A 26496-nucleotide genomic window follows, 5' to 3' on the forward strand; every position below is an offset into this window, starting at 1 on the left:
GATATGAATAATCGATTTAAATATATTTCAGCAAATTATATGCACGTTCATGGCCGGGTAAAATCTAGGGGGGGGGAGGGCAAACGCTTCTCCCTGAGCCCCCAAATATCGTCACTGGATTTTCTCTACAATAGGAACCATACAAATATCACGGGCCCCCGGGAATATGACCCCCGTCGGCCCCGATAATAAATACAAATACGCTTTCAGCCATTGCTTTTCATTAAAAGCATGGATGATGTTCTTTCAGATCGAGAATATGTTGATATTTGAAATTAAAGAGTGACATCATCAAATTTGATGATGTCATGAATATGATTAATTTTGACTCGTTAAACTACCACAATACTGGAATTATTCAATACATACATGTTGATTTTACAAAACAGATTAAAATTTATGTAGGGTTTTAAAACACGATTTTTGTCGTTGCGAATGCAAGTGTCTGATACAAGAGAATTTATGCAGCAACCATATTGTACGAAATAACCTTGATCGGACGACCGTTAGTCACAAACCGGTCTTTGTGACTGAAATAATAACAAAAAAAAAGCAAAACTTCAGCCGTTGCACGAAATTGAGATTCTACCTAGATTCCAATACGGCAATAATATACACTCTGGCAAAAGAAATCGAATATAATGAGAAATAAAAAACGAAACCACGCAAACGTACACTGAGGGCAATTACGCGCACAGCGGCGACACGTGGAAAAAGAGAGAGTTCTCTTCTAAGCGAACGAGAAATCTCGAGATAAAAACTTCCGAGACGACTTTGAGTTTCCACCGGGGGAATTCAAACGGTGAGAAATTCCGAGAAATGAACAGACGAACACCCTGTAGCAAAGCGGAAGGAGGGGAGCGCCGAAAAGAAATATGTATGTACAGGTAAATTGGGGAGGAACAACTGTCGTTGATCAGCGTTTTTCAAAGTTAAGAAAAAATAAATAAAAAGACAACAATTTTATGCATAAACTGTAAACGTGTCATTTTATTAAAGATCTCTATATGTAATAATTTTTTAAGAAATCAAAAAATATTTGATTCTGATATTATGAAAAATATTCTGTTTTGTTAAAACTTAGTGGCCAATTCAGTCAAGAGTCGATTTACATTTTGAAACTTTTCCTCGTAATATGTCTGATGACGAACCGTTGGACTCAAACGTAGGTTCAAGGATACAACCACGTTGTTCGGCACCAATCCGCATCGCAAAAAAAGAATTAAAAATGTGCGACCAACACGCGACTTTTCACAGTGGGCAGAAGGTTACGGGTCGACTTAAATCATTAGAAAAAATATATAAAACGGATGCGTGTAAATAATGAGACGTTTATAGTGCATAAGCTATATTACAAGCAATTAAAGCAAGTCTCGCAACCCGTTTGTTGCGAGCGATGAATGGTGCTATTTTAATATAATTACCAATTCAATAATAATAACATCAAATCAATATATACCACGTAACTGGCTGCCTTTTTATTATTTATTAATTTGTAGCCGCATTCGATTAGAATAATTAGATGGCTCATTACCGAAATGGAATGTATGTAATTGTATTATATATGAGACGGAAACATTTGCGGAGCAACTGGAACGTGAAGAGCATCCCAAAAAATGCGTGCATATGAATTTAAACATTTCACGCATACATAAAATGAAAATGTTATTTAAATTCAAATACCCCACCCATCGATATATTTTCCTAAAATGTATATGTCGCAAATATTTGATATCTTATCACTTATTGATATGTATCTTAATAAATATGTGTAAACCCTACTATACTAGGAAACGTGCAGTATAAAAGAGCCGTCTAACCTTTTCCGTCTATATAATAAAATATATTTAACCATTTTGCTCTGACTTTTGCTATCATATTAAAGAAAAAAAAAAATCAATTGAATACACAAGTTCAAAAACGTATAAAATTTGTAAAGAATTTCTCCTAAAATTGAGAAACATCAAATGTCTTCTTTTAAGTAGAATAAAATATCACAAGTTTGCATGTAACGTCGAGGCAACTATGTTTATAATATAATCTTTGGTAAACAGGGCGACTAAATATTGAAAAGAGTTTAAGGACCGTTGACTCACATTTAAGCGAAAAATGTTTTATCTTATCGTGGAAAAATGTGTCATTTTAAGTTGTTGACATTCCACAAACACGAGTATTAAATAAAAAAAACCGATATAGTAATTTTGTGTTTCCAATAAGATAAAAATAAAAGAACAGGAAGACGACACAAATTAAAAACACATATGTATGTACATATAATAGTGACACGATGACATTGTATACCAGTCGGATGATCAATGACACACCAGCAATCATCATTACGATCGTTTCTAATTGCCATCATGAACGAGGACGTGCATACGCTGTGCATAGACAAGTACGGCAAATCACATAAAATGGGAATAAATGACACCACAGCTAAGAGGTTGCAATTCACTTGAAAACGCTTTGAAATTTTATCACCTGCGATAAATTCAATTGGCGGCAATTTACATACACTGAATGTATGAAGAATTGAGGCCAAAAAGATGTGCAATTAGTGAAATTTGGCAAAATAGTATTTTTTTCGTCGACTCGTACCTGTTTCCCACCGGCCACCATTTTGGCAGACTGATGCTGTTCCTGATACTAAGGTTCAAGGTTACACCAGGTGTGTTCTCGTCTCCGAAAGTGAGGAGTAAGCGTCCGTTGCAAGTAGCGTCGCGAGCACAACTGCCACAGGTGTGCGGCCACTTACATCAGGGCGCCCGCACACCACCGATAGCACGTGAGAAACGTTTTATTTTATTATTACCAATATGTGTATTATTTTTGCGTTTTACGGCGTGTACTTTAATAGTAGTAGGCATTCGATTGTTTCCAGATCAAAGTTTGCAAGTGTGACGCACCGAAATGTCGTCAAAGGCGAATTGTATATTTTAAATACGTTCATATAATATGTAAACTAAAAGCGGTTGTTTAAATTAAATGTGACGTAATCAACAAAAATGTATATTGAATGAAAGTGAAAAAATTCAACTCGTAATCTACACACATGCTTCATTATTATTAGCCATGCATCATCCACTACTGGATTCAGTAATTCTGTCTTGCACTATTTACTTTTTTTCCGATTACCTCTATTTCATTCTACTTTTATGGACATCATTCAAGTATCGGTTTCATAACAATTTTTAATCGATAAATTTTATTAGTATATTTATATATCAGCGAATTCGAGATGCTACAAAATCGGTTCAGTGATTAATCCGCACAAAGCGATCTTGTACACGTCATTCAAATCTCGATCACGGAACATCCGAAAATTCCATCCATCGGGAGTTATCCACGCGAACTATCATACTAACGAGAACTCGAGTGCCAGCTATTCCGTATCCACGATTTTCGTGGCAATGATAGTCGCGTGCGCGATCGCAATGTGCGAAATAATCCGTTTACCAAATAGACAGCGGATGGTGATTATGGTATATGTATTTTTGAAGTATTGTTTGATTCATATAAAATCTTTTTTTGTTCTATTGCATTCAGAACTGTTGGAACGTGTATTGTGAATTGCCATCGCCCTAATCATCATCCGATCTCTCTTTATCAAAACGTCAACAATTGCAAGGTACCTGTGGTAAGAAAACGAGAGTCGTCTCGTTTCTTACTTAGTGCAAAAATATATTTTACTTTTAATTTAATGGCATTTCATGAATCATGAAGCCTCTAATAACACATATACAAATTTTGGCGGAGACCCAAAATCATCGAACCATATTTTTAATATTGCATTTATGTCAAGTATTATTCAAAAATTTTTTTTTTGTATCCCGAGCCTCTGATATTTGCTGAAAACGATGCGGTTGGTCAACTAACAATTTTAGCCCGAATCTAATGTAACACGAATTGAATTTAAGTCAATAAACGAATTAAGAAAAAATCATCTTTTAAAAATAGTAAATTATATATTTTGGTTAAAATATACATTCGAGAGATACAATTTGTAAAATAAAGATACTCTTTAGAAAAAATTCCAAATATTTATCACGAAAACGTTGGCTGATCTGTCAATTTGTAAAATTAACTTCAGAATCCGATTTGCACTTCGGCAGCATAATCTAACGCCAACTTTGGAGTGTTTTAGCGACCGAATCGAACCAGAAGTTATTAAACAATACGAATCATTCGTATCCGTTGCATAATATAATTGAACTATAATGGTGACAAAATTACATGAACAATAGCGGAAAGGAAAATATTTTAACAGGCCGCGTGACGATCGCGAGCGCGATAAGACGCTATAATAAAAATTTACAAGGGCGCGTAAAAGTCGATAAAAAGAACCGACAATACATTTATGTATTATACTATATTATACGAGATGCGATAAGGAGTGTACGGGGTGCATGAGATGAAAAACGGCCAGACGCTGTTCAAACTGGCCAATGGCGGTGCGTCACGTTCGGCTGAACGAGACGCGGGGCATCCATCTACAGGACGATCGCAAAATTTTATATAAAAAATATATATATGATATCTGCACGATAAAATGATATTTTAATTTAATTTATTTGAATAAATGAAATCGTGTGACGTGCGAAGGTCAACGCATGTCGCGATGCAAATGGCATGCGTTGCCTTGACCGACACTCGGTGGTTTTAACCCTTTCCGTGCCTAGTATTTTTTCAATTACTAAAATGTGATCTTATGATGTAGCTATATTTGTCAGTACACTATGTATGTTCCAGATAATCGAGCAACATATCCTAGTAGAAGTGTTTCAGCTCCGATGTGTCTCAATGAACCAGAATCCGCTTCATAATCGTACTTCGTCGAAGCCGCTTTTGTTTGGCGGTTCTGCTACTGTTTTAACATTTTTTTTGCTGATCGAACAAGTAATATTTGATTTGGTTGTTCATAATCTTTTAAACATCTTTTAAGCTGCATTGTGTGAACAGTTCAATTGCCGTGCAATTTTAGCCTGATTCACCCATTGAAAGTTGAGTAAAACAATTTTCACCTTCTTGGATTCACTTAACTCACTGGTTTTCAGCATTTTATTTTTATTGTTCATGGAAATATCTAGCAAAATTTAACAAAAACGTTTTGGTTTAAAACTACAAACAGGTTAAACATAACAAATCTTTTCGTCCAAACGCCCTCGCCAGAATGACCAAAAGTAGAAAAAAATCTCCCGATTTTATTCAAAAAGACATTGAAAGGGGATGTTTCCCATTATGAATTCTAAGAATTCAATCACTGTTACTTTTTCTTTGAAGAAGTGCATACAAATACCAACAAATAAAAAAGGGTGTTTTTAGCATCAAAATTTTTGCCTTACTGTGCTAAAAACATCTGCTAGTGCCTATGCTAGACGCAAAGCGTCCAGTTGAAAATGTGTTTAAATTAAAAAAAAAGTAAAATCTGCAAGGTTTTAATTATTGTAATTAGCTATAAAAATAATTTTATCATGTATTAGGGCGTCGAATAATCCAAAATAGTTAAAGAAATGAAAAAAATAACGGCTGAAGCAGAGCCGTCATTCTAAGGCGGATATCATTCTAACACTGACCGTTGAGCGCGGAGTACTGAAGTCCCACTCTCTCTTGCATTTGTGAGGCACGTGTACAAGAGGCTTACCGAGAAAATGATGATTTCTGTTGATAAAAGATTTTATCTCGTAATGAGATGCGATTCGTTTTTATTTCAAATTACAGAGGTTTCTATTTCGAATCACAGAAGAATACGTTAAATATGAAGACCCGGTATTCAGCATATCAGGAGAAATAAAAAAATATAAATCCTGGTCACGCTATCCATCACAATGCGGCAAGTGTTCAAAAACAAAATCAAACTGAATAATACATTGTAACGTTTACTGTTTACGTCATTCTTTTATTCAAAACTTTTTGTGATTAGATGTGAATGGTTATGTAAGTTGACATAAACTAATATCAAAAAGGCGTTATAGAAACCATTGTCGATAAGAGCGCCCGAGAACAGCCTCACTCACATCTACGTATAGTTGCGAATTACTCATCATACAGTGATTCAGTGAAAACTTCCACTAGGTATTCTAGAATGTATATGTACATCTTAAGGTAAATAATGATAATTAAATTTCAATTTAAGTAGGGAAACTAGTTCGGAGGTGATACAGCAAGACAAATATTGAAAAATATGAGATGTGATGACGGTTGAAGGACGTAAAAAAAGAGTAGGAGGACTTCCGATGACGAACTGAAAATTTGATAATATATTCAGTGTGGATAGCAAACGTTAGACGCGCGAGGAATACCAAATTCGTAGTTATCTATGTCCGCTAATTCAAATAGCTTCAACCGGAATTTTTCAAAGATACGCACAATTTACTATTTGGATGCCATAATTTATGGGCGAAATCGCAAATTTTTAACATCCATTTACAAGTGTATACGTTGATAATGAGACACAAAAAAGTGAGACATTGAATTATTCACTACGAAGTTATTTCCGATGAAAATAAATTATAAATATAAAATTAAATTATTAGAATCAAGGTTGTGGAATATTGAGCAATTCCAGAGGAAAATCGATTTTGAATGCAATTAACGTTAATTTTCGTGAGAGTTACTTTTCTATTTTTTCTTCTTTAACTACGGGTAAATCGATGTCTAGGTCAAATTTTGAAAAACGTTCCGTAAATTTCGTATTGACAAGTTTCCTTTCTAGTCAGATGTGACGCTTAATGGAGGTTAAATTCGTGTGAAATAAAAAAAAATGGCGTGAATACCATGCCAATTTTGAGAATGAAAAGATGAAAGTGAAAAGTGGCTGAAAACGATACAAAGGCATTTCAACCCTCCTGTCGATATAAAAAAATATAAATCGTACGATATCATAAGTCATTTCGTTAGACAAATTCCCTGTTTAATTAAAAAATGAAAAGATAAAATATATTGCGTAATACACAGTTTTTATTCAATATCCAAGGTAACTTGATACGGAAAATGGTCATTTTTATATTTCATTGAACATGTAAATCTAAAATTCATATTTTGGTATAATTTTCAGTCAATTCGGTTCCCCACCTTGTGCCCCCTCTTTACGCGAAATCAACAGCATGGTAGAGGTGGGAATTATTGGTGCAAGCGAGATGGCATGTAGTCAGACCGTGAGGTGGATTATATGCCATCTCGCTTGCACCTAACATATTACGCGATACAACCATATATATAACGAAAGCATTTAAATTGCAATTACCGCTTTAGTTAGTACGTTTAGATAAAAAAAAAATATTGAGATATAAAACCAATCCTTATAAACGTGGTGAAATAAAAAATTTGCCAAATAAATGAAAAATAGCACGGAAAAAAAAATCCGTAAAAAAATATATATTTTTGACTTTAAAATTCGCTAGACAATTAATTAGAGGTATTTTAAAGCAATGAAATATAACAATTAATAGGAAAAATATCTGACTATTGATTACAATACTCAGTTTGAGCGTAACTATCCTAAATTTTGAGTTAAAGACCGCAAAAGCCAAAAAACTGTAAAAATCACGGATTTTTTTAAACGCTCATATCTCGTAAACGATCGCCCACCAACAAAAATCAATATCATATTCGAATTCAGTGGGTCAAACTTAGAAAAGATTGGCTAGTCTCCACTCTGGTATTTTTTTTTGTTGCTCAGTGTAAAATAATTAAAGGGCGGATAGAGAGCGTGCTTTTTCCAGGAATCACGGCATTTTGGGTCTATTCACAAAGCCAGAGTGCAATAAAAAAAGGTTCGGCGAACCTTTAACAAAGGTTCATCATAAAAATGAACAATGCACAACGAACAATAAACAAAGAACGGCACGCTTCCGGTCCGACCTCTAGTAATAATTTAAATACATCAATATAATACGAATAATTTGGCTACTACCACGACATCAATAATTTACGGCTTATTTCACTTTTTATTTGTGACTATTTTCACGAAAAATAAATTTAGAGCTGAAGCAGAAGTAGAAACGAACACTCCAATAAAAAATAAATCAACGCGACCGAAGGACAATATCTAATTCGACAAAAAGGTTCAAAACAACTAACGAGAGCAGCGGTCACCAACCTACGGCTCGCAGGCTAGATCCGGCCCGCGAAAGATTTTCATCCGGCCCAAGGAAAAAAAATTACCTGATTTTTAAAAAAATAATTTAAAATGTAAAATTTTTGACCTGATCGTGATATTTTATACAAGAACAAAAGGTCAAATTCCTTTATAATTTCTATTGGGGTATAGCTTCCAGGTAGTTAAGACCAGTGGTGAGGTGCTAAATAAAAAAGTACCAGGGTGGTGATTAATTTTTACGACCCCCCACTTTTTTCTTTACTTAAAAAATATGTATCCTAATATTGGTAGTACAAATATTTATAAAAAAAAAAATGCTAATTAACTTGAAAAGTCAATCAAAATAAAATAAAATGGTCTGAGTAAGTTATTATTTTTTTTGCAATATATATGTACATAGTTCTGATGATTCGATTTCGCAAGGTGCCGTCCTTTCGACCTAGCCTCGGCGAGATAGCGCTGGATCCTCTCGTCTATCTCCACATTTTCGTCTTTCAGCTCCTGTTAAATCCTTTTATTTGTTATAAAGCAGTTCCTAGTAACAATTTTGACAATCCTTAGCTCGTCATGGGGGTTAATTATTTTTTGTCGCCACATTTAACCCGCTTGTTGAGTGTGGGATCGCCAATTTGTTCCAGATGTTTCCTTATTTTGCAAACAGCCGTATTACTTACACCCTCTATTGTCGCGATTTTATGTTTATAAAACATTCCAGTTTTATTAATGCTATAATACTTGCATTTCTTTCTTTAAAAAAAATTGCTTTCCGACTAATCTAAAAAATAATCTGTTTAAGACTCACGAGCAATTTAAAACATAAATGAAAGTAATTTTTTTACAAATTAATCACCAACTTACCCTAAAAATATAATAAAGCTGCAGCAAAGGAAAAAAATCACGGTGTTGTTAACGAAATAATAAAAATTTTTCGCAGAAACGCTCGTATATACTTTACGTAATTCAGGAGCAAACTCATTTCTATCATTTCACTTTTATTTTTGAAGAAATTTTGAAGGATAATGTTGTATTATTTTTTGTTGGTGAATAGAGTAGCAAATAAGGATGAGCTTACAAAAAAAAAACTAGCCCAAAAGACCTTATTGTGAATTATTTATAACCGTTACAAATGGGCGCGAACGCGGTTCAATCGGGGTGGCGTAATATTCTGAGCAGGGACTGTATGTACATACATACATAAACATGTAGGCATAATTTAGGTATAAAATGCTTGTTTAAATTATATTCATATAATAAAAAAAAATATTTTTTTAATAAATGTATGTACATACATATAAAATATATGCATTTTTGTTTGAATTGCATTCTAATAAGATTTTTTTTCATCGGGCCCTCCATTAATTTTACAATTCTGAACCGGCCCATTTCCCAAAAAGGTTGGGGACCCCTGAACTAGAGCGATAACAAATGTTAAGTGAAACCCGTATCTTACTAACTTGTTTATAATCAAAAACTCACGATCTAACAATTGCATACCATACAACCTACATAAATGTACATAACGAAGTACGAAATTCCACGAAATCCACAAAATTTTTAAACATCAGCTATTTAATCTAAAGGTGGACATTTACGTAAAGATTTGTCTGCAGACTAGTTGTTCTGACCAAAATTGTCTGTCGTAAAGGTTTCTCAGAGAGCAATAACTTAAGATGGATAAGGTTTAGTTCAAACCACAATACAATCGGTCGGATGATCCTAGTTGTGCGTCAGAATGTTATTGAAGAATAATACTGTTTATGTATTGTTTTTCTATATACATATGTAAGCAAGGCGCACTCCTTGTTAAGCGTTTACCAAGGGAAAGTATATTCAAATATCAGTTAAATGAAATTTAATTAAACAAAATTTGTCATATTTTTTCTGCGCAAAATTTCCAATCCATCCATATTTTATCCTCTTCATAAGGACGCCATATTTTATCATTTGGCCAATTATATAAATATGGACGAATATTGTTTCGTCCAATTTCGATGTTCCGCCGCGTTCTTAGTGAAAAAAGGCACTGTATGTATGTAGGTCAGTGCTACTCAAACTATTTCAGTTGGCGGACCATCATATATTTTTCAGTAATTCTCACGGACCAGCATCATATTTTTAAATAAAAAGTTTATCTATGTATATGAGTGAAAATTTGTTCATATAAAAAATAAAAATAGTATTAAATATAAGTAGTAAAATATAGGTGCCATGCCCCCCCCCCCTTGGGACGAATTTAATTTCATATATACTGTAAATTTTTCATATTTAAATATATATTATATTATTTATAACGGATTTATATTTTTATAAATATTTCTTGAAAAACATTTCTTTTATATTCTTTTAATTTATTAACACATTTTTCCTGAATGGGGTTTTACATCATAGTAGTTTTCTTTTAAAAAAAATAATTACAATGTAAGTATCATATCTACTATTATTTATATATATATGTATATTGTAATGTTATCTAAAGTCTAAAATCACATAATTTTTAATTTTTTTATGTTCAATTTCGAAATGGCCCCCTCCTTGATCATTTTCTGGATCCGCCTATGTTATCGCTTGACAACTAACGGCAGCATGCGATTATAGTCGTTTATAATCCGCCCATATATCTTGGCATAGTATCCCGAATAATCTCGAGTTTGTAGGGCATGTCTTTATGTCATTTATTATATGAAATGGATGAGATGATGCAACGTTATCATAAGCTATTGTTTTAATTTTTTATTTACTTCTTTGCCCACGGACCGGCTACCGCCGATGCACGGACCAGTAATGGGCCGCGGACCATAGTTTGAGTAGCACTGATGTAGGTATAATGTGATCAAATAATATGGTTTCATTTCAAAACAAAAAATGCATTTAGCAAAATCTTAGAAATTAAGTCGGGAGATTTGTCTCTTAGTACGTATGTATGACGTACATATGTATATACGACAAATGTCATAGTCACGAAACCTGACGAGATAAGTTTACGGAAAAATTTCTAGGTTAGCGATTCCCAACCAGGGAGGGGTAACGATAAGTGGTTTAGGAATATTTGAAAAATATTAATAATGACGGATAAACATTGCTACACTGTCACCTCTGACTTTCCCGAGAACCGATTATTAAGTATTTTTGTCTCTTTTGCCAAACGTTAAATTCGTTTGTGTAGAATCTAGAATATGATACTAAATGGAAATAAGTTAAACACTGGATTTTTAATAAATAAACATCGGCTGGTCATCAGGGAAATTGCAAATAACAATATCCAAATGGCAAAGTTGGAACGGTACGTTCCAACAGTGTTCAAAGCAAAAGAGCAAAAAGAAAAAGGTTTTTCTACGAAGTTAGCAATAGTAAAACCCTCTGCCCCAATCCCTATCCGATGTCTAATAAATACTAAATTGTTTGAAATGCAATTTTACAAATTTGACCAAAAATGCATTTTATACAATTCAGCGAAATTCAAGATTGCCGAAAACTCAAGATTTTGCGAGAAAATGGGTAAGGTTGCCAATTTGTTGGAACCGTTTCAATGTAAATCAGATAGATTGACAAACTCTGATAGGAAAAGATCGACCTGGAGTCACAAATCCAAGCCAGCAGAAACCAGTGGGATTTAAACCCGTGACCACCCTGTTTTTTTTTATTTATGGATCATATTTAGTATCGATGACCATTTGGTCACTTGGCTTTGTCTAGTAAGCATGTATAGTGAATATTGAAATATGTACGAGTTATATAAGCGCAGTAAGGATGATAGGTAGGGGAAGCGTTTGTTGGCTTATTAAATTACAAAACATTTTAATATGAGGGGTACAACGTTTGTCAGTGGATTTCCATGGGGTACGTGAGTCAAACAAGGTGGAAGCCGCTGCTTTAGGTGAACGGTCACGTTATCCCTAGCACGGCTATGACAAAAACCCAAACAAACATCATCGCAGACGTCCGATAGAGGTACCAGTCGAGTGCACTTTTCATAGAATGCAGGTAGGTGCAGGTGCACGCGTCGTTTTGGTGTCGGGCCGATAACGGCACACACTTGACCCGGAATCGAAACGAGCCAGTTTTCGAGACACCTGGGTCAGCGACACCCAAACGGTTAACTCTCCGAGGAAACTGTTTTCACATCGGTCAATTTCCACCCAAGTACCCATAATGATCATTTAGCTGGCCGACAGAATCACACTAATATTATAAAATAACCTTGTTTTGGAATTTTCCAGCATCTTAGTTTGTGTATAGATAAAGGTAATGCATCATAAAGACTGGTGAGTTTATTAGTCGTGATATAATGACTTATTAGTCATTATATCACGACTAATAACTCATTTGCATGTACATACATATATGTAAGTACAACAAATTTGCGCATGTAGTGAAAGCATGTAAGTGCATCTTTATTAAAATATTTTTTTTTGCACATATAGTAGACGTTTGCTTTTGTTATTAGCATTAGTCGAATACATCAAATAGAGGTATTGGAAAGTAAATGATAGGGAATGCGTGAAAATTAGACCTATGGCCGCCTTTGCACTCAATGGGGGGCTCTACCAAGTCAAAGTCCCACGAATCGAAATAATGACAAAAAAACTGGCGTTATAGGAATTCCTGATAGATTTTTTAGCAATTTTGAATAAAATAAAATAAATGAAAATATTCTTAAATGTGATCTTAGTGTCTATTATATACACACAGGGCCGCCGAGAGGAATCCCGGGCCCTGTAAAAATAAATCCGGGCCCTATAACGTTATGGTTAACACTCAATTTTTCAGAGAATATTGGTTTGCAGAGGGTTAGTGATGCCCTGGGCCAACTATTCCAAAAATTTGTATAATATTGTTGCGTAGGGGTGGGTGGAGGATCCAAGTAAAAGGCCAACAGTCGTTTCACGGCATTTATTGATGATTCAGGAGATACACGTATTGCCAGTGTTCAGTCCAGAATGACCTGATATCGCCTACGTACCGCCTTATAAAGGGTAGATCTCTCAGGACGCCTAATCTGTTTACCTGTTGTATAGTCACGTATTCGGATATGTATTTCCCCGATATTGGGTCTCCCCGTACCGATTCTGAGAAATAACTAATATCGGTCATTGTTTAGCCTAAATGCACTTAGAGTCCAGATATAATCTTTGGAAGTAAGTGCATGCATTTAGTTAATCCGATAACAGATATCCGTTGGTCTAAGTACAATTCGCTCAATCCACGGCGTACGTAACAATATATTGAAATAAAAGTGCAAATTTAAATATATAATTCTTAACATATAGAAATTACGAAAATAAAATTGAATTTCGCACTGCGGGCGAAATTTTTTTTCATTGCCTTCTTTTATATCTGCAGACATAAATCAGATAATCTACACTTTTATTTAATTTTTTGATTCGATGATCCCCCCCCGAATCAGATGGAGCGGTCCTTCGCACTGTTTTATTTCGGAATTTGATAATTTATAACTATGCGTCGATTGAATTCTTCGAATTTCGATCGTAAATCTATAGCAAGAACCAGACACCAACGTGTCCGGACATTTCATCGTGGTGGCATTTTATCGCACGTACTTTTCACCGCAGTGGTATTTCATCGCGAGGACAACTCGCTGACAGATTTCATGCAAATATATTTTTTAATTATATTATACCGCAGTAAAATTTTTCAAACAAAATATTCTAATGTATTCTGTTTTGTTGATAAAAGAAGGATTGAAAGTTTTCAATTATTTTTTTATTAAAAAGGAGTAACTTTGATTCAAAACAACATTGCTCCAAATATTTGAATAATGGACCCGACAATGAAATGTTCGTGCGATGAAAATATATTTGACTCAAAATTCGCTAAACAATTAATTATATATATTTTAAAGAAATATATCACAATCTATAGAAAAAATATTTGACTATTGATTTCAATACTTACTTTTGGCACAAAAGAACTAAATATTTATTATTCAACGCTCATATCTTTGAAACGAGAGTAAGCCAACAAATAAAAGCTTCATCTATTGTTACTACGTAAATATGTAGATAAAGTAAAAATTGTCATATTCGAATTCATTGGGTCGAATTTAGTAAAGATTGATTAGTCTCCGCTCCAGTAAGTAAAAAAACGTGATTTTTTGTTGTTGCTCAGTTTAGTCATAACCATAAGTGCTTCATTTGCTATCATTTTAAACTAGACCGAGCGATGGCAATGATCATGCGAAATAATTACCAGTCATAACACAGAAAATGCGTTTGTCAGTTTTTTTTTAAATAATTTCTCGTTATTATGGAGGTGATTACACATATTTCTCATACGTTGCAGATTCATGACACAGCGTTATACTGACTAGTCAAGACAAACAAACATCAATTTCAAAAATGCCGAAATAACGGCACTCGGCACAGATACCAATCGCCGAATCCAAGTATATTACCATTATTCCGCACAGAGTCAACGAATTTCCACCGAAACATTACCTTGACCTTTAACCAAAAATCTGTGAAGATCTCGAAGATGTGTGCGGTCACTTTTCATTGGAAAAGGGACCCAAATCGTACGTCATCGATACACGGATGTTCGAACGGCGACTTCAGGGAAGGCCAAATGCATCGAAATCAACAGAATGGCAAAACAATGTACCAGTGGCGTACCTTGAAAATCTTCCTGTTTTTGTCGCATAGCCTTACTTACGTGTGCGCGAACAGGATACAAGGGGACTCGGCATGACGTCACCTAGTCCCCTTGTATCCTGCTCGCGCACACGTAAGTGAGACTGTACGATAAAAACAGGGAGATTTTTACGGCACGTCACTGCAATGCACACATAAAAGTGACAACATCGAGTTTAAATCGATCTCCGTTACACGAACTGCGAGATACCACGTGTCGCCTCTCACTTTTTATTCACAGCATCCCATGAAGCCAGTGCGTCTGCATGGGTCAGGTGTCCCAGTGACCCCAGTGGCCAAACTCGAAGGACGACCACCACTGGCACACGGACAAAAAAAACCACAATATGTAGATATATCTAGATAGGTTTCCACGACCTCAAACCTCGAGTGGTTTACACGACCATGAGCAAAATCCACAAGCAAAGTGTTGACTTGACGACTGTGCTAAGCATAATCTCACGTCACAGGTATGTGTGTTCACACATATCTTCACAGAAAAGTTTCACAATCTAACATTACTGAGCGTGACTGTTCTATCTCGCAGATATGATTTACTAAGAATAGGTATGAGTTTGATTCGGTTTGGTTTTATCATAATTGTATAAAGAAAAATTAATACATACTGATTTCGGCATCTTGGAAGTTATTTTCTCCGCCGCTTTGTTGAAACTGAAAATAAGAAAAACAATCTTAATTTTATAATTGTATTCGACTAATACGAAGTTGGCATAAAAGTGTTGGGTGGTTTTTGTAATATTATATCAGTAAATTTTAAGTTGTCAATAAATATTTGAATACATTATTTTGTGAGACACGTTTATATCAATATAACAAATTAAGATTCCATTCTTCATTATGATTGTGTTCAATTATTAAAATGACGTGTCAAAAAGTCAAGTCAATTGGACATCTATTTCTAGTACTGAATATTGTAGTAATTATTTATGCAAAGTATCAAATATATCATGGAAGAATATATTCACTTTTGACAGTTGTTGTATTGTTAGTAAAATAATATCGTTTATTCGTTTGATTATTCAAAGTGAGATTTGCATATTTGGCGGATTTCATTTCTAATAGGTCTTAATAATGCCATTTAAGATTTTGAATGATGAATGTTTCCAAATTTGCATATATAATTGTTAAAAATATTATACAGTACCTCTGCAATTGTGCAATTTACAGTTACATTATAATATTTATATGTAAAATCTAAATTATATTATCAAAGAAAAAGCTTTAAAGATCTATTAAGATTACGTGAGCTTTTGGAATTTAAGATTCATATACATACATACAATGTTTTCATCTTTTTCTAGTCTTATCAATGTATTCAATATAAAAGATTTATATAGCCATCAGTCAATAATATATAAGTATGTAAAAGAAATAAAAGACATATTGACTTGATTTAAGGCTAGATTTATAAAGTTTTTATTTTTTGACGCATTCACACAACTTATTCATCATTTGAATTTACTCGGCATTAGGAAGAAAAATACGCGATTCCTATTGGTCAGCTTAGATCTACCCGTTTTGGCGACCCCCTTTTTTTTATAAGAGCCTAGCGACCGACGATTCCAATGCATTTTTAATGTATAGAAATAAAAAAATTATTCGAACATTTAACTTGGATTAAACACGAAAATTATACCAATAGGTTGGGAGCCCGTGAATTAATACGTTATAATAAAGGGTAAACGGATTATGTCGCAGATTACGATCGCGTATACGGAACAATGGCGTAACCATTAAGACGCGGGGGTATGCGGTGCATGCGAACCCTTAGGATCGGGAGGATCTCCAAATATTAATACATATGTATAGTAAAAATAATACAGGAAAAACAATTCGCCCTAATTGAAGACAGTAGAAGTATGTATAAAAAAATTCTACTTGTTCTGGGAACTTCAAATATTAGGATGAAAAAGTTCAAAAAATTCCTTTAAAATTTACATATAGGCTAAGGACATTTAAAATTTATTTATTTCATTAAAAAAATATGGGGGGGGGGGGTGGCTTTGGTAAATTTTGCATACGGGAAAAATTTTTCTAGTTACGCCACTGATACGGAATATCTGGCATTCGAGTTCTCTTTAGTATGATGGTTAGCGCGTTAGACTCGATGTATGGAATTAATTTTCAGGTGCCAGTTGTTCCGTGATCGAGATTTTAGTGACGTGTGCGAGATCGCTTTGTGCGGAATAATCACCGAACCATAATAAAGCTAAGATATTTACAACAAAAACTCATCAGCCAATGGGAGCCGGGATCGACATATTTACATCGGTTTAAACTGCCACTAGGGATGGTATTTTTTCAGTCGCATTTTTCAATATTAAAGTGAGGTTATGTTCGCGTCATCTGTCATGGAGGCGGCCAGAAAACTGTCAACTAAAGAAAGTTTTTTGAAAAGGGGAAACATTGCACAAATTTGAACACACTGAAAAGTGCACTACGAAAGGAGGCCGACTACGCAGCGGCCGGTGCTGGAGTCGGAGTCGGAGTCAGAGTCAGAGTGGAATGTGTGTGGAGGGGCGAGGTGAGGCCCCGCTGTCAGATATCTCGGACGTGTCACGTGACTCGTCACACGCACACACACACTCACGCGCGCTCGCGAGCATTCGCACGTATGCATGAGGGGAGACGCCGGTAGCTGTTTACTTCCAGTGTGAAGTGTGGAGTGTAGAGTGTAGTAGGGGTGGGCGTTGATGACGTGACGTGTGCTTTTGAGGTTAGACGGGGTAACTTACGGGTGGGGCGGGGTGGGGGTGGGGGTGAGGAGGCTTTCGCTCCGGTGCGGTGGTGAGAGAGCCGACGCGCTGAGACGAGACGAGACGAGACGAGACGAGAGGAGACGAGATGAGATGAGGTGGCTGCAGCGACGGGCCTCCGACCGAGAGAGTGGACACTGCCACTGCCACTGCCACTGCCAGCCGGAGTGCGACAACGAGCGGGTGGGAGGGAGACGGGGACAGGGACGGGGACGGGGACGAGAGCGAGAGCGAGAGCGAGAGAGCAGCTCAGAACCCGCGATCGCGACCGCGCCCTCACCACTTGGTTCACAATACAATCACATACACATATATTATACGCACTCCTCGCCAGTGTCGCTTCCCCTCCCCCGCTTCGGCCGTGGACTTCCTCGCCCCCTCCCCTGTTGACGCGAGCCCGAGTGTGGCCGGCGACCGGCGACCGGCGGCGCCACGACAGTCAGCTTTTCGCCACGGCTCATCTTTGGCGATTGTACAATATTGTCGCACATTTGCCTACCCACAGTTGGAGATGTGCCGTCGGGAAAAAACCCGGTTTATTCCCGGGAATAAACCGGGTTTTTTCCCTGGAAAAATTGGAAAATTGAAAAAAATGTATACCAATAAGATTTACAAATCGACACATTTTTATACATACTCGCATTGAGTCAATGCCATCGACAAATACAACACTTGAATTGCATTTGTACGGTAAATTTTCAATTTATGTTCGAGTCGGATGCTTTACGTAAATAACCTATTAGTTATTATCGCTTGTTCGAAATACGCGGTTTGCAAGTAACAACTACGACGGTCTCGGAATTTGGAATCTTGGATATTAAGAGTTTTCATCCAAGGTCATGAATTCTTTTCAATATCATTTGGTTTCATTCGTTCAAAAATATAATTCTATTATTTTATGGGGGATGAACGAATGAGACGACTGCCATGTTGATGCACGTGCTTTATTTATGACAGCTGAAGACAGAGTGAGGTAGCTACTCTGAACACACGTCGAGTTGGTCCCCACTCGCAGGAAGGTGACCAAACTCGACCATGTCGTATAGTGAGCCGCCACAATTTATTCATATTTTCATCCCACTAGAAAGGGATGACGACGGCAAATTAAAAAAAAAGTATATACTTACATGAATTTATACAAAACAACAATAAATGATAAAACTATATAAAACAATATATTTAATATATGTATATTCTAAAAAATACATACATATTCAATACGGTTCGGTAATTACTAGTCAAATGTGAACCAGTTACAGGACAACCGATCGCTCTAGATCGGTCACACGTGATCACCCGTCACGCTAAAACTGGTCACACTCTAAAAATGATCACGAGAAAACTGGTCACACCCTAAAATCGGTCAATCAGCTTTCTCGTGACCAGTTTTAGTGTGACGGGTGATCACGTGTGACCGATCTAGAGCGACCGGTTGTCCTGTGACTGCTTCACATATGACTAGTAGTCCGTTTACCATTCAATACAAATAATATAACTAGCCTGCATGATGTGCCACATGTCAAATGATACCAGGGCTATAAATCATTAAATATTGAATTTGTTATAAATTTAAAAACGTATTCGTTTAATTTTTAAATTTTATAATTATAATTATTATTTAAATTATATAATTTTACAATTATTATTTAAATTATAATTGAAAAAATATCGGAGCAGTGGAGCGCAACAAATTTCAGAGCTTCGGCTCCATTCCTGCTCCGCGTAAAAACTCGTTACTCCACTGCTCCACGCTCCGCTTCAAATCTCTGGTTTGTCACTATTTAGAGGCATTTTTTTAAAACAATATGTTTACATTATTTGCGTTTAAAAAAAATACTTTTTCCCTCTACCATCTACCGAAGAATATGGCGTGATATTCTTAACTAAAAAGAGGAATCTCGGCAGCAAATATATGTGTGCAAGAAAACATGAAATAAAACTTTAATTATATTATTAAAAGAAATCCTACATTCGACATGGAAATAGGTTTGAGAACAGTCATCTGCCATTTGTGACGTCTGTTAATTTCTTATATTGTCGGGCTGGAGTATTGACGTCAGTCAAATTGTGCAAGGACAAATTAGACACAACTAACAACTGGAGCAACTACATGGGAGAAATCTACGTTGAGAATCTTAACAAATAACCCAAATAGTAGATAGGAGATAAAAACAGCAATCGTCGAAAACTTATTTACTAAGAGAAATAATAATTCCGGTAGAGAACTTCCTCAATAATGGATTTTTGGAAAACTTTAGTGCTTGCTTTTCAGTTGAAGTGACTAACTGAAGTTGAAGAAATGGAAAAAAACTGGATTTGAAAATTGCAAAGTCAATTATCGCTACAACTCCCAACTACTGATCCTCACTCTGATGTCTATTCTTGCAGCGTCGAACGCAAAAATGGTGGTGTAATAAATGACACTAAAGAACAATCTCTTATCACTTGAAGTCGAATTCATTTAGAGACAGCCAATAGATTCGAGCGATTCAAGCCACTTTTGATCTCCAGAATCTGCATTATAATTTAATTCAAAATTACTTATATAAGTTTATTTAATTAATGAAAAAATATTTTAGGTTTTATTTTAATAAAAAAATGTCTATTACGTTTAAAATAAATGCCTCCGGATAATGGGAAAAAGACAAGCACAAAAGAGATTTTATTATAAATCTAACCAGGATATTCTATGAAAAAATTACTAATAACCAGATCAAGATTCTTATGAAGAGTCTCGGTGGTCACAAGATATCTATATCAGTGATGTAACAAGGGAGACGTGGTTATTGATGCCCCCGAACGCATCAAATTGGGGGGGCGCTGCAAAAGCAAAATATTTGACACACAATGTCATATTTTGCGATAGCTTAGATTCACTTCAAAAAGTATAATGTGTGAGGGTGACGAATTAGTCTACGAAATTCGACAAAAATAGTAAAGTTTATAACTTTTGTTCGTAATCCGTCTATCAAACATGCTGTCTTTCTAGGCTTTGAATTGAAAGCGATAATGTGGCGTCAGACTCGAGCCCAACCATGAAAGCGTAAGACAATGCTTTCTATATACATAGAATATTGTAATTTACTGTATTTTAAGTTGTATGATATATGCAATACAAATTTGACTTTTACAAATTGAGATAATTTCATCATTGTCCGTCAAGAGGATATCGTCAAACCAAATGGATGTATTTTATTTTATAAGTTGAAAAATATGACAAAATATTTGAAAATACAAATCTACCTACATTTGAAGTAAATTGTAAAATAAATAATTTTTAGATATTTTAAAGTTGTTAGGACCAAATAGTGACGTTTGTGACGATCGGCCGAAGGGTAGTTGTCAATTTTTAAGTGCGGGCTTTTAAATACTCGTTAAAATTGGGGCTCCAAGCCGTGGGATGGCCTCCCAAGATGCATCTGAAGTCTTCGATCAGGTTATTATCTATTTTGTTTAATATACTCGGAGATCTACAATCGATATCTTTCACTAATGATACTGTGGTCGTTACTGACATTGTTTTATTTTGTTATGACTTATGGAGTATCAAATTACTTATTATCAAATAACTGAATTGTGTGCAATATGCTATTTCATTCGTATACGACAACATATTTAAAATTTGCAATCTCATCAAATCACATTTCTAGGGACGCATTAAATGTTTATAATATTTCCATTCTAATTTTTTTTATATATTTAGATAATACAATGTAATATTGATCTCTTTAAGAGGACAATATGTATTTGTTAATCATCTGATTAATCACTAAATATTCATTGACACGTTTGAGGTAAATTGCACTGGTAATTAATAGATTTAATGATATATTTTTAATTGTCAAACATTTTCGCATAACCCTAAAATTGAATGACGCTCTAATCTCACATTTCTATTGAAATTGTGAGGTTTCATATATAATAATATCCAAGAGGAATTTTAGATTACATTTCAATCATTCTTATAGTCGCAGTTATATTTTTCGTTCATTTATTTTTATATTGTCTTTGAAGTTGAACGTTTATTTGAGCTCTAGTAGATATACATACAATGAACAATGATCCGTCTTATGCTTCATCTAAAATCTGCAGAAGCATAAATAAAAGTCTTCCAATATTAACGTATGAAGAACTTGTGAAACTTTTGATCGTAAACACACAATAAATTATTTATTTTAATTATTTCAGCGAAACTTACCAAAACAATTTAAAGTAATATTGAAATAATTGATAATTAATATTGCCTTTTTATATTGATTGTTTAAGTTTGATGAAGATGAAAATGCTGAACCTCAACTCGGAGCAACTCCTTCTGGAAGAAAACGTCTCTTTAGCAAGGAATTGAGATGTATGATGTATGGATTTGGTGATGACCAAAATCCTTATACAGAAAGTGTCGACCTGCTTGAAGATCTCGTTATCGAATTCATAACTGAGACAACCCATCGGTAATATTAACACTCGATTGTATGTAATAGCAAAGTTCGGTGCGCTCCTTTCCACAAACTTGAAATTTATCAACACTCGTTTTTTCGACTTTTTTTGTGTATCTAAGGCATCAAGTTTGTATATATACAAAACGGGTGACCGTGAAAAAGTCGAAAATATTTGTTTATCATGCATACATATGAAAAACGGTTAGTATATATATCAGTGGCGTGCGGTAAAACTCTCTCTCCTCCCCGTCGTACATCCTCACTTAATTTGCGCGAGCAGGATACAACAGGTACAAGAGGAACAGCCTTTTCCTCCCGTATCCTGCGCGTGCACATTAAACAAGGCTGTATGACAAAAAGAGAGATAATTTCACCGTATACCACTGATATATTATATATTATATATACATAGTACGGTTTACCATGCACCTTTTTTTTTGATCTTTCGACTTAAAATCTTTCGATTTTCGATCTTTGCCTTCCGATATTTGCTTTTTCGACCTTTTCACTTTCGGTCTCGTGAGGTAGTCCCGTATATACTGATGCATGTATATATGTACATATGTACATACATATATGCACATACACGCCCATGCACACAAGTATTAAAAATAACTATTTACACCTTCATACATAGATGTTGTCTTACAGCTACTAGAAATTTATAAATATTACTTATATTTCTAATTTCATCCGGCAGCTTATTATATGTAACAACACCCCCATACAAGTCAAGTCATTGAAACGTGACACACCTTTCGAGTCAGTGAAACGGAGTAGACGCAAAGACAAATATATGTATAATAATATTTATTGTTTTAATTTGTAGAGCAATGGAGATTGGACGCACTGGACGCGTTCAAGTTGAAGATATTGTTTTCTTGGTTCGCAAAGATCATCGAAAATATGCTAGAGTCAAGGATTTATTAACGATGAATGAAGAACTGAAAAAGGCTCGTAAGGCTTTTGATGAAGGGAAATTCACAGGTAATAATCCAGAAGCTGCTCCATAAGCGCATGAATGTACGTGGTATAAAGTAGTAAACCGCCGCTTGTCAATGAGACATGCAAGTTATAAAATATGTACACATAAACGAGGCTTGAGGTGAATACAAATATTGCCAATTTTTTAATGTAGTTTTGAATATAATTGGCATTTTACTTGTGTTTTTCCACATGTGGCAATTTTATGTCTGTACATATTTCGAATTCTACATAATGTTTTAATTATTTTATATAAATGTGAAGGCGAATCTGCATCAATTTAATCAATTCATGCTGTTTAAATTTTTTTTATATTGAAATAATATTTTATATTATATGAGATAAGTTGAATACTAAAATAAAACAAACGTTTGTGTGCATTGTTAAACTGATTTTGGAATACATATTTATGTCTGCTCTTTTAATATTCTAATTTGTATGGCAGTTGGTAACACAATACCTTTACTATTTAAATAATATTTTCTTAATGAATCTTATATTGTAATTTTTTCTATCACACTTTCATTAATTATTTCTTTCAATATTATTATTTGTAAAAAATTGCTTATTGCATGTTTGGTGTCTTACGGAAAAATGACATGTAATGTGAATATGTAATTTATTCCATTTATTTGTGTATCATGAGCAGACTTAGACGGCCAGGATGCTTTAACCCACAAAAATGGTTCACTATTGTCAATTACTATTGTCCTACAAAGCTAAATAGCAAAAATAAAAAAGGTTGACAATAGTGGACAATTTTTTGTGGGTTAAAGCGTTCTGGCCGCCTAATTCTGATCTGGAGAAAAGTAACTTATTGTGTATGTATTCATAACATGTGCAGTTCTTCATGGCATTGTATGTACATACATATTTTAAATTCAAATTATTTTGTTTGGTAAGTATCTATGATGCTTTGAAACTATGTACCTATATTTACCTGGTAAAAATAAGTATATTTTGTATGTCTATTGAATAAAAATTTTCTTTGCAAATCTATTTTTTATTTGCATGATTCATTTTCTAACATCTTTTTTTTTCTCCACTGAAAATCCAAATCTAACTCATGATTTGTTGTCTTGGTGAATCCTCCAAGTCCAAGTAGCATATACATATGTATGTGTTAATGATTAATGATTAATAATTACTAATGATTTAACCTACATTTTGGATATAAAATAGTGGAATTTTGTAATGTTTTTTGGTTCTATGACACAGTAACATTTATTTATTCATGCATAAAAGTGATACCACATGGAAGCAAAATTAACTTTCAATAATGCAGTTCCAGTATTTCAAATGATAATAAGTATGGATTGTCGTACTATCTTTATATTATAACATGAGCTACTTACGTTTAATTGTACCTTTAGTGTGTAACTAAAATTCTCCCATGTCAGGTTATAATAATTGTATCATATATTTTTGCTGATTATTGTTTAACCAGATAATTTCAATTTATATTTATATAAGTTGAATTATGTTAAAGTAATTGTGGAATAAAAAAACTGCTAAAATTGTTTTTTATTTTTGTAATTGGTAATTTTAATACTTCATATCAAAAGCCAAAAAAATGAATAATACAGTGGAATGTTCCTAGAACCATTATATAATATGTACTATTGAATTTTACTAAATTTTATAAATTATGTATGTATGTAGTGACACCTATGTATTATTTGTGAAACGTGTAGGATGGTATATTCATCTATTCTACATAATATGGCAATTTTTTTTTATTTTGAAATATCATTGGTATATCAGCGATTTCCAATCTGGGAAGATTTGTACAAATCAGGCGCGAAAAGTTAGTTTATAACATAACTTAATAAAATAAAATAATATATATTTATAAATAAATTTTCCTAACATGAGATTGAAATCTGTTTCTGAAACGCAAGTAATTTTTGTTTGGTTAAAAGAGAAAATCCATTAATAATGAATATACTGACGGTAATATAAGTAAATATACATAGTAGGAATATAAGCTACAGGGAACAAGGAAGTAGAAATATCAAGACAAGAAAATACGATTTATCCTATTTATCAATGAGATTTATTTATAAGTGCTATTATAGTTGTCTTGGAAAGACCAAAGTGTTTGCTATGGGTCTCCGTGACGAGCCTGAATGTGAAACGCCGGAAAACGCAAATATCGGAAGGCAAAGATCGAAAATCGAAAGATCTTAAGTCGAAAGGTCAAAAAAAAAGGGTGCATGGTAAACGGTACATACTCACTTAATTTGCGCTAGCAGGATACAACAGGAACAAAAGGAACAGGCTTTTCCTCCCATATTTTGCGCGCGCGCGAAAAGCCTGTTCCTTTTGTTCCTGTTGTATCCTGCTAGCGCAAATTAAGTGAGTATGTACCGTTTACCATGCACCCTTTTTTTTGACCTTTCGACTTAAGATCTTTCGATTTTCGATCTTTGCCTTCCGATATTTGCGTTTTCCGGCGTTTCACATTCGGGCTCGTCACGGAGACCGAGGCGAATCATATGTGAAACAGTTGCGACAAATACCGTTTGCTGATAATATAGTTGGAAGAAAATTTTTATTATTGTGTCAATTATATTTGTATAATACATTTAAAAATGTGTTTATATTATTTTATGGAATAAAGAGGGAGGCACTAAGACTAGATTTTTTAAAAAGAAAGGCCTAGTTGCACTAAGTTAGGAAACAAACAATATTGAATTTCGATGGAAAAAATACGGACTTAATAAAATTGGAATCCATAAATAATTCACGAGCAGATATTGCCCTCCAATTAAATTTAATGTGCGAACCATTCACTTCTTTTATCGGAATTCTTCAGAAGTGGTAGTATTAATAGAAAGAAATTGAATTTATTCGAACATTGCGTTATAAATGAGCGTATAACGAGTCGAATTCAGACAGGGGTCAAAAGTGGCCAAAAGTATCTGGGGAAATTACCCAGATTTAGTGTTGGTCACCGCAGATACATACTAGTATGTACATACATATGTAGGTAGGTACATAGACACACCCAAAAGTTTCCGAATTAGTTTATTGAATTGTGGGTGAAATTTTGCGTGATCTCGGTCATTGATCATGTTTGGGAAAATATCATCGGGAAATAGCGAGAGACGTGTCTAAAATTTCCTCCTCAGTGAAATAAAATTCTAACGTCTTTTTTTGTTTAATATTACATTTTAAGATATGTGATTAATTAATTAATTAACACATTTTATGTATTTCATGAATAAAATTCAATGATTTACGAAAGTATGTAGCATGAGCCGCACCTACTTGCTCTCGCATTCGAAATTACTATAAAAAGTAAAAAAAAATACAGAACATCGTAACGAGTAGCTCTATATTTAATGTTGAATGGACGCGAAATATGGCGAGAAAAATAGAATATATATGAAAATTCACTAAAAGAAAAGTCCACCACGGTCAGTAAATGGCAATTTTGGATAAATTATTAAGGTCACTTCTTTGATTGCTATAAACGATATCTAGCAGGGGCTTCCAAACATTTAAGGATTAGGTAATTTTTTAATAGGAATATTTTATTGACCCAGGGG

The 26496-nt window shown here is 34.4% G+C and overlaps 2 protein-coding genes across 5 annotated transcripts in view; one reads left to right on the forward strand and one right to left on the reverse strand.

Annotated features, from left to right (window-relative positions):
• Moe (moesin) overlaps positions 1-17968 on the reverse strand; it is a 35310-nt gene extending 17342 nt beyond the window's left edge. The window contains exons 1-2 of one of the 4 annotated variants that reach the window (XM_077436662.1): positions 17847-17968; positions 15372-15417 (exon numbers count right to left, since the gene is read on the reverse strand). In XM_077436662.1, the coding sequence (XP_077292788.1) occupies positions 15372-15383 (12 nt within the window). In that variant the 5' untranslated portion in view covers positions 15384-15417; positions 17847-17968. Of the gene's footprint in view, positions 1-2598; positions 2823-15371; positions 15418-17501 lie in introns of those variants that run through there. The other 3 variants (XM_077436656.1, XM_077436650.1, XM_077436643.1) reach the window with 3 other exon arrangements.
• A 2238-nt stretch (positions 17969-20206) lies between these two features.
• Taf13 (TATA-box binding protein associated factor 13) lies at positions 20207-24475 on the forward strand. Its single transcript, XM_077436699.1, has 3 exons — positions 20207-20958; positions 21789-21970; positions 22788-24475. The coding sequence occupies exons 1-3, from the start codon at positions 20923-20925 to the stop codon at positions 22969-22971; spliced, it is 402 nt and encodes a 133-aa protein (XP_077292825.1). The 5' UTR covers positions 20207-20922; the 3' UTR covers positions 22972-24475.
• Positions 24476-26496: the final 2021 nt, after the last annotated feature.

This window comes from Arctopsyche grandis, chromosome 1, assembly GCF_051622035.1.
Source record: "Arctopsyche grandis isolate Sample6627 chromosome 1, ASM5162203v2, whole genome shotgun sequence".
NCBI lineage: Eukaryota > Metazoa > Arthropoda > Insecta > Trichoptera > Hydropsychidae > Arctopsyche > Arctopsyche grandis.